General features: G+C 35.7%; 2 protein-coding genes across 24 annotated transcripts in view; one reads left to right on the plus strand and one right to left on the minus strand.

The window, feature by feature from the left end:
• ZNF644 (zinc finger protein 644) overlaps positions 1 to 13,767 on the plus strand; it is a 129,048-nt gene that overhangs the window by 35,712 nt on the left and 79,569 nt on the right. Inside the window, exon 2 of one of the 23 annotated variants that reach the window (XM_047723711.1) lies at positions 45 to 148. The exons of the other annotated variants lie outside the window; for them this stretch is intronic. The gene's annotated coding sequence lies outside the window, so the exon portion shown is untranslated. The remainder of the gene's footprint in view (positions 1 to 44; positions 149 to 13,767) is intronic. 23 annotated transcript variants of the gene reach the window in all.
• Positions 2,460 to 5,243, minus strand: LOC125099105 (60S ribosomal protein L37a-like). Its single transcript, XM_047728479.1, has 2 exons — positions 5,179 to 5,243; positions 2,460 to 2,742 (listed from the first exon to the last, which is right to left on the minus strand). The coding sequence occupies exons 1-2, from the start codon at positions 5,241 to 5,243 to the stop codon at positions 2,460 to 2,462; spliced, it is 348 nt and encodes a 115-aa protein (XP_047584435.1).

Genomic DNA, 13,767 nt, shown 5'->3' on the forward strand with positions numbered 1-13,767 from the left:
TGAATTTTGTAAAACATGGAACAATGAGCATAATTCTCTCTCAGTCATCTAGGGATTCAGAATACTGGCTGGAATGGGATGAGGACATTGGCACAGTTGCTGTTGGGCTGTAGGAAGGAGCCAATGGGGACAATACGGAAGCAGCATTGTAGGTATTTTGGAAAGCCCTAAAATATCCCCCAAGTCTTCTTTCAATCCAGTTTAAAAAAATGGCGAGTAATGTTCTTAGTTGAGACCTTAAGGAAAACTGTGTTGATTTTGATTACTCTTTTCAAATGAAGGCATTAACCCATGTCATGGAAATTGGAGTGCTTGCTACTAACAGTATTCTTTTTGCGAGTTTGTGCTAGTTATTTCTTTAAAGATTTTAAAGGATGTATTAGATTAATACGAGTAGAAGGCTAGGAAGACTGGTCACATCTATAAAGAAAACTTCTCATTTTCCTAAAGGTAAAAAAGAAATTGGGAGTAGAGAAGGAAATTGAATCATAATCTGGAATTGTGATAACATTTATTTTTATAGCTTAGGAAGCTTGCTGTTTGATGAAGTTTAAAAAATTTGTTTTTATCATTGTAGGTCTGTAATATATAAATAATATGCTTACTTAAGAAACTTTAAAAATATTATAAAGTACTTTACACTAGTTTTTTTCTTGAAATTAGGCTTGTTGGGTTGGCCATTGTAGTCACCTAGGGGATTTTTATGCCTTCTAGCAAGTCCAAAGCAAGGAGAAGTTCTTCCCCACTGGGATCAATTTGTTGCTTTTCCTCTCTACAACTTCTGCCATAAAGGTTGAATACAGAGTTGGACATTGGCCCCTACCTCATGCTGTTTCTTCAGATCCCTACAAGGATTTTCTTAGACATAGATTCTTATCAAATGTTAGAACTTCAGTTATTTGTTTTATTTCATCATTGATGTGAAGTATGTTTAGTTTTCTTGTTGATAAAATTTGAGTATTCAGAGAAATATAACCTTCAGGTTGTTTGACTTACATATATTTGAAAGATTTTAGGCTAGTTTCTCTTCACAGATAGGTATACCTCAGTTTCAGACTCTTCGTCTTCATTCTGTGCTTCAATATTTTATATGGTCAGCCACTGGTTTTTCCGTTTTACAGAGTCCCTGAATCCAAGGATTTGAAGTTCTTTATATATACTTACCTTATATTAGCTAATTTCCTTCATTTTCAAATTAAGTTCTCTGTGCTTCACTGTCTTTAGTAGCAATGTAGTTATGTGCTGACCTTTGTTGCAATGTGAATAAGACTTAAATTAAAAAAAAATTTGTTCTTCATTCTAGATGAGATTTCACAGTGCACATTTGACCTTTTTCAAATATATTGCCAGGTAGCATTTAGTATTTTTGAAATTTTATTTTTTTTAAGGTTTTTTATTTATTCATTTGATAGAGATCACAACTAGGCAGAGAGGCAGGCAGAGAGAGAGGAAGGGAAGCAGGCTCCCTGCTGAGCAGAGAGCCCGACTTGAGGCTCGATCCCAGGACCCTGAGATCATGACCTGAGCTGAAGGCAGAGGTTTTAACCCACTGAGCCACCCAGGCGCCCCTGAAATTTTATTTTTTTAATGGAAGTCACATACACTTATTTACGTATGAGCAAATAGTGTATAGATGTTTAGAATGAGTAAACTCTCTCACTCAGCACTGTGTTCCTGTAAATTATCAGAAATAGTTGATATGTATTCTGCATCTTTCTCTTTCCATTTGCCAGTATGTCTTGGACATTTTTCCATATATGGATTACATTTAATATAATTGTTTCCTTGTTGATAGAGACACTTCGGTAAATCTAAAGGTTTTTTTGCTTGTATATGCAGTGCTGCAATAAATATTCTTCACTACATTATTGGAATTGTGTGAGAATGTAAGATAATTTGTAGCAATGGATTGCTGGGTCAGTGTATATGTACACTTTAATTTCTGATGTTGCAAAATTGCAGTGAGATTATATCACTTAATATTTTTGCTAGCAGGGGCGCCTGGGTGGCTCAGTCGTTGGGCATCTGCCTTCTGCTCGGGTCATGATCCCAGGATCCTGGGATCGAGTCCCGCATTGTGCTCTCCGCTCCGCAGGAAGCCTGCTTCTCCCTCTTACACTCTCCCTGCTTGTGTTCCCTCTCTCGCTGTGTCTCTGTCAAATAAATGAAATCTAAAAAAAAAAAAAATTTGTTAGCAGTGTTTGAGAATATCTTTCTCCACCCCCACCAAGTATTATTAACTCATGTTTTAATCCATGACAGTCTAATCGGTGAAAAGTGGTATTTATTGGTGCATTTTTTTAAGAAGGATTTTACATTTCCAAGTCTTTTGAGAAAGCAAAATTAATGCAATGCAAATCAGAACATCCAATTAATAAATATAACAACAAGCCAAAGTAGTTTTGTTAATGGATTAACCCATTTATTATGGGCTAGCAGTGTTTCAAATGGTGGAACTTCTACTGGTCTTTCAACTCCTTCAGTCTTCTGATGGCGCACTTCACTGTGACAGCAGGAGTGGTGTTGTAATGGTAGGTCCAGGTACCACTGGCTGCTCTTTTCATGTAGGAACCACAATACCAGATCCTGACAGCTTGTCTTTTCCTCTTGGTTTTGCCACAGAGGGAGCAGATGTATTTGGCACACTGACCTATTTCACTCCTCACCATTTTCCTGAGTGAGGGACCATAATGGGTCCCGTATTTACCTATGATTCTGACCTTCTTGGTGCATTTAACTATACTGTTGCAAACTTGAGAGAGCTCTCATTGTGTTTTACATTTACATTTCCCTAATGACTAATGATGCTCAACATCCTTTGAAGTGATTATGTGCATTTTTATCTTAGGTGAAATGTCTGTTCATGTCTTTTGCTCATTGTCTAGTTGGATTATTATTTTTTACTGTTGTTTTGAGAATTACATATTCTAGCTACCTGTCCTTTGTTAGATAGGGTTTTTCTTTTTTTTTTTTTTTTTTAAAGATTTTATTTATTTATTTGACAGAGATCACAAGTAGACGGAGAGGAAGGCAGAGAGAGAGAGAGAGAGAGGGAAGCAGGCTTCTTGCCGAGCAGAGAGCCCGATGTGGGACTCGATCCCAGGACCCGGAGATCATGACCTGAGCTGAAGGCAGCGGCTTAACCCACTGAGACACCCAGGCGCCCCTAGATAGGGTTTTTCTAAGTACTTTCTCCCATCCCAGTCTATACTTTGTGTTTTTGTCTTCTTAACAGCATCTTTAAAGTTCTAAATTTTCATGAGGCTCAGTTTATCACATATTTTGTTTTTTTTGGAGGTAGCATTGTGATTTTAATTTCATATTCTGTATGTTCATTGTTAGTATATGGAAATACAGTTGATTTTTTTTTTCCAAGATAGAACTCACCTAAAATATATTATTAATTTTAAAGTAAAAAATTGAGTGACTTTTTAGATTTGCAGTATTGTGCAATTATGACCTCTAACTAGTTCCATTATATTTCATCATACCCCAGGAAACCCATTAAGGAGTCAGTCCTCATTCCCCCCCCTCCCCCCGCCAGTCCCTGGAAACCACTAATCTGCTTTTTAACTCTATGACTTTACCTGTCCTGGATATTTCATATAAAAGGAATTATACAGCATGTAACACTTGTGTCTGGCTTCTTTCACTTAGCCATAATATTGGTTCTTTTTGGAGTGTTTTGTTTGTTTTTAAATATTTATTTATTAGAGAGCATGTGAGCAAGCATGAGCAGGCTAAGGGGCAGAGGGAGAGGGAGAAGATTATTCCTTGATGAGTGGAGAGCCTGACGTGGGGCTCAAACCCAGGACCCTGAGGTCATGACCTCAGTGGAAGTTAGATGCTTACTTAACCAACTGAGCCACCCAGGAGCCTCAATAATAAATTTTTTTAATTTTAATTTTTTTTAAAAGATTTTATTTATTTATTTGACACACAGAGAGAGATATCACAAGTAGTCAGAGAGGCAGGCAGAGAGAGAGGGAGAAGCAGGCTCCCTGCTGAGCAGAGAGCCCCATGCAGGGCTTGATCTCAGGACCTGAGCCAAAGGCAGAGGCTTAACCCACTAAGCCACCCAGGCGCCCCTGATTTTAATTTTTTAAGTAAGCTCTACTTCAACATTGGGCTCGGACTCACAACCCTGAGATCAAGAGCCGCACACTCTGTCTACTGAGCCAGCCAGATGCAGCATAACATTTTCAAGGTTCATCCATGTTGTAGTATGTAGGTGCTTCGTTCTTTCCCTTTTTTTTCTTTTTTTAAAGATTTATTTATTTGTTTTAGAGAGAGTGCATGTGTGAGTGGTGGGAGGAGAGGCAGAAGGAGAGAATCTTCAGATGGCTTGCTGAGCTGGGATCCCTTCCCAGGGCTCCATCTCAGGACCCATGAGATCATGACCTGAGCCAGTACCAAGAGTCAGACACTTAACCGACTGAGCCACTCAAGCACCCTGGTACTTCTTTTTATGCCTGAATAATATTTTATTGTATGGCTATGCTATAGATTCTCTACCTGTTCATCTTTGGATGGACATTTGGGTTGCTTACACCTTTAATCTATTTTGAATAGTGCTGCTGTGTGCATCTTAATCATTTTATAAGTGTGTAGTTCAGTAGTATTAAGTATATTCACACTGTTATGAAACAGATATCCAGAACTTTTTCATCTTACAAATCTGAGACTCTGTACCCATTAAACAGCAAATTCCCTTTTTACCCCTTTCCTTAGCCATTGGTGATCACATTCTACTTTCTGTTTTCATGAATTTGACTACTTTAGATAACTCATATAGGTGGAATCATACAATATTAGTCTTTTGGGGACTGACTTGTTTCATTCTGTGTAATGTTCTTAAGGTTCATCCACTGGGTAGCATGTGACAGGATTTTTTCCCCCTGTTTAAGGCTGTATAATATTTCAGTGTGTCATATACCACATTTCCTTTATTGATTCATCCATCAGTAGACAATTGGATTGCTTCATCTCTTGGCTATTGTGAATAGTGTTGTTATGAACATGGGTGTGCAAATATTCTTCAAGACTCTTTAAAATTTTTTTCAAATATATACCTCAAAGTGTTATTGCTGGATCATATGATAGTTCCATTTCTAAGTTTTCCAGGAATGTCCATACTGTTTTTTCACCACTTTATAGTCCCACCAACAATGCACACACCTTAACCAACATTTGTCGTTTTCTGTTATCACAATCATCCTAATGGATGTGCAGTGATACCTCATGGTTTCGATTTGCATTTCTCTGATGATTAATGATGTAGGGCATTTTTTCATGTTTCTTAGCCATTTTTAGATCATATTTAGAGAAACATCTATTCAACTCAAATTTTAATTGGGTTATTTGGGGGGTTTTTGTTTTGTAAGAATTTTTTAATATTTTCTAGACATTAAATACTTTTATCTACAGTTTGGTAATATTTTCTCCCATGCTGTAGATCACCTGCCTGTTGACTCAGTTGATTGTGTGCTTTGATACACAGAAGTTTTAAAGTTTGATGTACTTCCATTTGTCTATTTCTGTTTTGTTGTCTCTGCTTTCTGTATCCAAGAACTTACTGTCAAGTTTGATGATGTCACAAAACTTTTTCCTCTATGTTTTCTCCTGGGAGTTTTATAGTTTTAGGTCTTATGTTTAGGTCTTCGATTCATAGTGAGTTAAGTTTTATTTATGGTGTAAGTTTTATTTATTGATTGATTCATAGTGAGTTAAGTTTTATTTATTTATTTATGTTTATCTGGTTTTCCCAGCACCCTTTGTTGAAGAGTCTGTCCATTTTTCATTGAATGGTCTCGGCATCCTTGGCAGAGATCATTTGACTGTTTTGTGAGTGTATTTCCAGGGTCTGTCTTCTGTTCCTTTGATCTGTTTGTCTCTATGCCATTACCAGAGTGTTTTGATTACTGTAGCATTGTAAATTTACTTTTAAATTAAGAAATATGAGACATGCAACTTTGTTGTTCTTTTTCAAAATTGCTTTCCCTTGAGATCTCTTGATTTTTTTTTTTAAGAGTTTATTTATTTATTTGACAGGGAGAGAGACAGCGAGAGAGGGAACATAAGCAGGGGGAACCAGAACGGGAGAGGGAGAAGCAGGCTCCCCACTGAGCAGGGCAGCCTATGAGGGGCTCGACCCCAGGACCCCGGGATCATGACCTGAGCTGAAGGCAGATGCTTTTAAAGACTGAGCCACCCATGTGCTCTGGGAGCTCTTAATATTTGAATTTTAGGGTGAATTTATCTACTTCTGCAAAAAAAGAAAAAAAGCCACTGGGAATTTGATAGTGATTATGTTGAATCTGTTGATTGCTTTGGATAATATGGACATCTTAATATTAAGTCTCCCAATACTTGAACACTGAATATTTTTCCATTTTGTTTGTTTTTTGTTTTTTTTTTAACATTTTTCAGCATTTTTTTCTGTGGTTTTCAGTGCTCAAGTCTTTCATCTCCTTGGTTAACAAGTCTTTCATCTCCTTGGTTAAGTTTATTCCTAAGTTTTTTATTCTTTTTGATGCTTTTGTAAATGAGATTCTTAATTTTTTTAGGCTGCTTATTGTTAATGTATAGACACAACTGATTTTTGTGTGTTAATTTTATATCCTACATTGGTGAATTTGTTTATTAGTTATAACAGGTTTTTTTGGTTTTCTACACAAGGTCATGTTGTCTATGAAAAGAGATAATTTTTTTTTTCTAATTTGAATTTTTTTTTCCTTGCCTGACTGACTGCTCTCGCTAGGACTTCCTGTGCTATATGTTTGATAGGAGTAGCAAGAGCAGATGGTCTTGTCTTATTCTTTGTGTTAGAGGAAAAGCTTTCAGTATTTCACCACTGAGTATGATTTTAGCTCTTGTGTTTTTTGTAAGTAGACTTCATTATGTTGAGGTAGATTCTTCTATTCTAGTTTATTGAGTTTTGTTTATCATGAAATGTCATATTTTGTTAAGTGTTTTTTTGCATCAATTGAGATGATTTATGTTGTATTTGTTCATTCTGTTAATGTGTGGTATATTATACTGATTGACTTTCATATGTTCAGTCATCTTTGCATTCCAGTGAAAAATCCCACTTACTCATGGTGTAATAATCCTTTCAGTGTGCTTTTGAAATCAGTTTGCTTTTAGGTTGTTCAGAATTTTTTGGTATCAATATTAGTCAAAGATACTGGTTTATAGTTTTTTTTTTCTTTGTCTGACTTTGGTTAGACCAGGGCAATGCTGGCTCCATTGAATGAGCTTGGAAATGTTTCCTCCTCTTCAATTTTTTGGGGAGAGTTTCAAGAGAATTGGTGTTAATTCTTTAAATATTTGGTAGAACTCTCCAGTGAAGCAATTGGGTCTTGGACTTTCCTTTTTGGGAGAATGGGATTTGATTACTGCTTCGGTTTCCTTCCTAGTTATAGGTCTGTTCATATTTTTTTTATTGCTTCATGATTCAGTCTTTGTAGGTTGCACGTTCCTAGAAATTTATCCATTTCTTGTTGGTTATCCAATTTTTTGGTGTACAGTTGTTCATAGTATTTTTTTGTAATTCTCTTTACTTCCGTGACCTTGTTTATAACATCCCCTTTTATTTCTGATTTAATTGAATCTTCTTTTCTTCTTAATTAATTCCTGACAGAGGGCTTGTTGATTTTGTTGATCTTTTCATAAAGCCAACCTTTGTTTCATTGGGTTTTTTCCTATTGTTTTTGTGTTCTCTATGCCATTTATCACTGCTTTAATCTTTACTGTTTGCTTCTTCTAGCTTTGGGTTAATGTTTTCCTTTTCTAATTTCTAGAATTGTAAAATTAGGTTATTGATTTAAGATCTTTTTTCTTTTTTAATCTAAGTATTTACAACTGTATAATTATCTGTTAGCATTGCTTTCATTGTGTCCCTCAAGTTTTGGTTTGTTGTGTTTTCATTTTCATCTGTATCAAGGTATTTTCTTTCTTTTTTTTAAAGATTTTTATTTATGTATTTGACAGAAATCACTAGTAGGCAGAGAGGCAGGTGGGGAGAGGGGCGGGGGACGAAGCGGAGGGCAAAAAGCAGGCTTCCTGCTGAGCAGAGAGCCCAATGCAGGGCTCCATCCCAAGACCCTGGGATCATGACCTGAGACGAAGGCAGAGGCTTTAACCCACGGAGTCACTCAGGTGCCCCATGTCTCAAGGTATTTTCTAATTTCCCTTTTTTTCTTTGTCTTGACCCTTTGGCTGTTTAAGAATGTTAAATTTTCACCGATTTGTGGATTTCCGGTTTTCTTTGTGCTGATTTCTAATTTCATTCCTTTGTGGTCAGAAAAGGTATTTGTATCATTTCAGTCTTAAATTTTTATGACTTATTTTGTGGCCTAATGTGGTCTGTCCTAAAAAATGTTCCATGCATACTTTGAAAAGAAAGTATATTCTGCTGTTTTGGGGTAGATTATTCTGTATATGTCTGTTAGGTTCACTTGGTCTGTAGTGTTAATCAAGTTCTCTATTTCCTTATTCAAAATCTGTGTGGTTGTTCTATCCCTTACTGGTTTGGGGGTTTGTTAATTGATCTTTGTGTTATGCATCATTTTGACTTTCTTCTTATTTCCTTTTATGTATATTTTTTAGTTATTGTGTTTACCTTGGTAATTATAGTTAACATTTTAAGATTACAGTAATCTAGTTTAAATTAATACCAGCTTTGTGTTCGTAGTGTAAAGACTTATCTATACAGCTCCATCCCTCTTCTGTTTTGGTGTTACTGTCCCAAGTTACTTTACACAGTAGTACTGGCTTTTAGGTTTGCCTATGTAATTGTCTTTACTGTTGTTCTTTACTTCTTTTTATAGCTTTGAGTTACCGTATAGTGTGTTCTGTAGCCTGAAGGATTCACTTTAACATTTCTTGTGGGGCAGGTCTTCTAGTGGTTAACTCTTTTCAGCTTCTGTTTTGCTGAGACTATCTTAATTCCCCTCCTTTTTTAAAAGGATAATTTTGGTGGGTATTGAATTTTTGGGTAAAAAGTTTTTTCTTTTACCACTTCCTTATGTTGATGCTTTGTAGCCTCCCTGGTATTTGAGGAGAAATTAGCTTTTTGTCTTCTTAGGTAACCCAATGTATGTGACTAATTGCTTCTCTCCTTCTGCGTTTATTATTCATCCTTTATGTTTGTGTTTTGACCATTCTATGTTAATATGATTTAGTCTGGATCTATTTTGAGTTTTCCTACTTGGAGTTTGTTGAGTTTGTAGTTTGTTGGCTATTTAGTTTCATGTCTTTTATCAAATTTTGGATATTTATCGTCATTATTTTTTAAAATATTCTTTCACCTCTTTCTTAGTGTCTCATTATAAATAGGTTGGTAAACTTGATGGTGTCTACAGGTCTCTTAGGCTCTGTGCATTTTCATCTCTTTATTCACATTCTCTATATTGAGTCATTATTCATGTCGTTTTCTAACACAGTCATACCTGCCACAGGTAAATAGGAACATTTAATCTGTAGGCTGGAAATTACTTTAAATGTAAATGTTATAAATATATCCATTAAAAGAAAGAAAATGACAGAGTGGATAAAAGATGTACAGCCATACTATATGTAGCTTACAAGAAATTTACTTCAAATTCAGTGACATAAATTGGCTGAAAAAGATATAAAAGACTATACCATACAACCATTAACCTAAAAAAGAAGCAAGAATGGTTATATTAAATTATGATAAAGTAGACTTCAGAACAAAGACTCTTACCAGGGACCAAGAGGAGATTAAGTAATGTCTACCAGAAAGACATAATGACCCTGAATGTGTATGTACCAAATAATAGAGCCATAATCTACACTAAACACACATACACACACACGCACACACCAAAAAAACTGATAAAGCTGAAAAAGGAAGAGATGAATCCACAATTATAATTGAAGACTTTGATATCTCCTCTTAACAGCTGATACAACTATTAGGCATAAAATCATCAAGAATGTAAAAAATCTGAACACAGTAAAGCAACAGGATCTAAATGACCTATATAGAACATCTCACCTAGCAGCATGGGATACATATTTTATTCAAGTGCCCGTGAAATACTCATGAAGTTAGACAACATCTTCAACAGTAAAACAAACCTGAACAAATTTAAAAGAATTGTTTTATACACAGTATATTCTCTGACCATAATGGAATCAAATTAGAGATCAATAACAGAAATATCTCTCTTGACTGAAAATTAACACAATTTTAAATAATCCATTGCTTAAAAATTCTCAAAATTAAAAAAAAGAATGAAAAGGAAAATACAACATATCAAAATATGTGGAATACAGCTAAAGCAGTGCTGAGAAATTTATAGTATTAAATGTTACATTTGGAAAGAAAAAATGTTCATGTGGTAGAAAATGAAAAGCAAAACAAACCCAAAGCAAGCAGAAGAAGAAAATAATAAATTTAAGAGTAGAAATAAATGAAATTAAAAGAAAAATCACTGAAACAAAAAGCTACTATTTGAAAAATCAATACAATTGATGAACTTCTAGCAGGACTGACAAAAAGAAAGTGGATAAAAATAATGTAATGGGGTATCACTGTAGATCATTATAGACAGTAAAGGATAATAAGAGCTTACTGTAAACAACTTAAAAGCAAAATTTAACAATTTGGATGAAATTGCCCAGTATCTTAAAACACAACCAACCACAACTCACTCACTCAATATGAAATTTATATTTAATAACCCAGTAACTGTCAAGAACATTGAATTTAGAATTGTGAAACTCCCCCAAAAAGAAATCTGTAGGCCAAGACAGTAAGTTTCATGGGTAACTTTTCCAGTATTCAAGTTTTAGTGGAAAATTCCAAGCTGGAGAATTACTGTAAACAATTTTAAGAAGAATTAACAGCAATTCTATCTTATCCTTTCCAGAAAATGGAAGAGGAAACACTTTCCATTTCATTTTATGAAGCTAATATTACACTGATATCAAAACTAGTAGAGACAGTACAAAAACAAGAAAACTACAGATTAATGTCTCTGATGAACCTAGATGCAAAAAATTTTCAACAAAATATTGGCAAATTGAGCAAAACAATGTATAAAAACAATTATACACTAAATAGGTAGGATTTATCCCAGGTAAGGGAATGGATTCAACATTTGAAAGTAAGAGTCCAATTTCATCCTTTTGCATGTTTATTTGGGTTTCTCAACATCATTTGTTGAGAAGACTATCTATGCCTTTTAAATGTTGTTGGCATCCTTGTCAAGAATCATTTGACCTTATATATGAAAGTATATTTCTGGGCTATCTATTATAGTCCATTCATCAGTATGCTTGTCTTTATGCCACTACCACACTGTTTTGATTACTGTAGCTTTGTGGTAATTTTTAAAATCAGAAAACATGAGACCTGTAACTTTGTTCTTCATTTTCAAGATTGTTTTGGCTATTTAGGGTCCCTTGAAATTCCATGTAAGTTTTAGAATGAAATTTCCTATGTCTGAAGAAATGCTACTGATATAGTCATAAGGTTTGCATTAAATCTACTTTGAATACTATTAACATTTTAATGTTACTAAGTCTCCTAATTCATGAACACTGGATGTCTTTTCATTTATTTTTGTCATCTTTAATTTCTTTATTAAGAAATTTTTTTTTTTGAAATGTTTTCAGTACACAAGTCTTTATCCTCTTAGGTTAAGTTTATTCCTAAATATTTTTTTTAATTAATTAATTTTTAAATAGGCTCCCCACCCAGTGTGGAGCCCAGGGCGGGACTTGGACTCATGACCCTGAGATTGAGACCCGAGTTAATCAAGAGTCGGACACTTAACTGTGCCACTGAGAAACCCCGATACTATATATTTTTTTATGCTTTTGTAAATGGTATCATTTTCTTAATGTTTTTTCAGGATGGCCATTGTCTTTTTATGGAAATGTAGTTGACCTTTGCATGTTGATTTTTTTCCCTCTATTATTTTTAAATTTTTTTAGTTTTATTGAGATATAATTCACATATATCACTATATAAGTTTAAGGTATACAACATAATAGATTGACTGTCACATCCAGTTGACCTTGAATGATATGGGGGTTAGGGGTGCTGATGCCCTGCAGTAGAAAATCCATGTATATAACTTTTGACTCTCCAGCAACTTAAATACTAATAGGCAACTGTTGATCAGAAGACTTAACCTTAACATGAAGAGTTGATTAACACATACTTTGTGTGTTAGATTCTGTTCTTAAAATAAGCTAGAGAAAAAAATGTTATTAGGAAATTTTGTAAGGAAGAGAAAATACACTTATAGTATTGTACTCTGAAATACTGCTTAAAACTGGACCTACACAGTCCAAACAGCCCTGTGGAGGGCTGGGGAGAGGAGAGCAGAGGATTCCAAATCAGAGGAATTACATGTGCAGGGGCCCTGTGATGAGAAGGGACACACTGGGAAATTTGAGAGAGGGCCAGAGTGGTTGAATCCCTGAAAACTGTGAGACCAGATGGAAAGGTAAACAGGACCCAGCAAAGCCTTTTCAGCTGTGAGAAAGACTTGGGACTGTCCTGTGAGAGAGGAAAATGTTGGGTTCCATAGAGAAGTAGTGAGTTTGAAAAGGTCACTCTGCCTCTGGATGTGAAGAACTGATTAGAAAGGAACCAATAGATCCAGTTAGGAGGCAGATGCATTATTTTGTTCAAAGGTTTTATTTATTTATTTGACAGGGAGATAGCACGAGTAGGCAGAGTGGCAGGCAGAGGGAGAGGGAGAAGCAGGCTCTCTGCTGAGCAAGGAGCCTGACGTGGGGCTTGATCCCAGGATCCTGAGATCATGACCTGAGCCGAAGGCAGCTGCTTAACCAAGTGGGCCACTCAAGCACGCCGGGAAGCATTAATTTTTTAAAATTCTTTATGCTTGTGACACTACACAAATACAGTAGTCACACTAGGTACTGTTTTAGATGTCAGGGGTACATCAATGAACAAATCATTAGTCTTTGCCCTCATGCTTACTTTGTAGTGGGGGAGAAAAAACAGGTAATCAAATAACTGTATAATCTGCTCTTATTAGTAAGTACTTTGAAGAAAAAGAAAACCAGAGAGGGGGATGAAGAGTGCCTAAGGATGCTTCTTTATTTAGGATGATCTAAGAACTGAGATCATTGGAACTAAAGGAACTGATCTATGCATATACTTGGAGGAAGACCTATGATGCCAGTTGCAAGTCCAGGTTGTTACCTTGTTAACTATATCTGAGACCCATTGGTATAAATCAGGGGTTTCCGTGACCTCCTCTGTGGGTTGATTAATTTGCTACAGCAGCTCACAGAACTCAGGGAACCAGTTTACTTACTAGATTTCCAGTTTATTATAAAAGGATATAACTCAGGAACAGACAGAACAGACAGACAGAAGAGAGTCATAGGCAAAGATATGTGGGAAGAAGTGTGGAGCTTCCATTGTCTTTTCTATATTGTCTTTTCTAGGCTCACCACTTTCTCAGCACATCTCTGTTTGCCAACCCAGAAACTCTCCAAGCCCCATCCTTTAGGGCTTATACGGTGGCTTCATTATATTTGCAGGATTGATTAAATCACTAGCAGAAGTCAGTTGACCCAGCCTCTAACCCATCTCCCCTCCAGAGTTCCGGTGGGTAAGCCACATAGTTAGCATGGTGCCCTCTGGCTAGCAGTCCCCAACCTTAGGTGATTTCCAAAAGCCATCTCACTAATATAACAAAAGACATCTTTATAACTCTCTACTCTTAGGAAATTCCTAAGGGTTTTATGAGC

Source organism: Lutra lutra, chromosome 4, assembly GCF_902655055.1.
Source record: "Lutra lutra chromosome 4, mLutLut1.2, whole genome shotgun sequence".
NCBI classification, from domain to species: domain Eukaryota; kingdom Metazoa; phylum Chordata; class Mammalia; order Carnivora; family Mustelidae; genus Lutra; species Lutra lutra.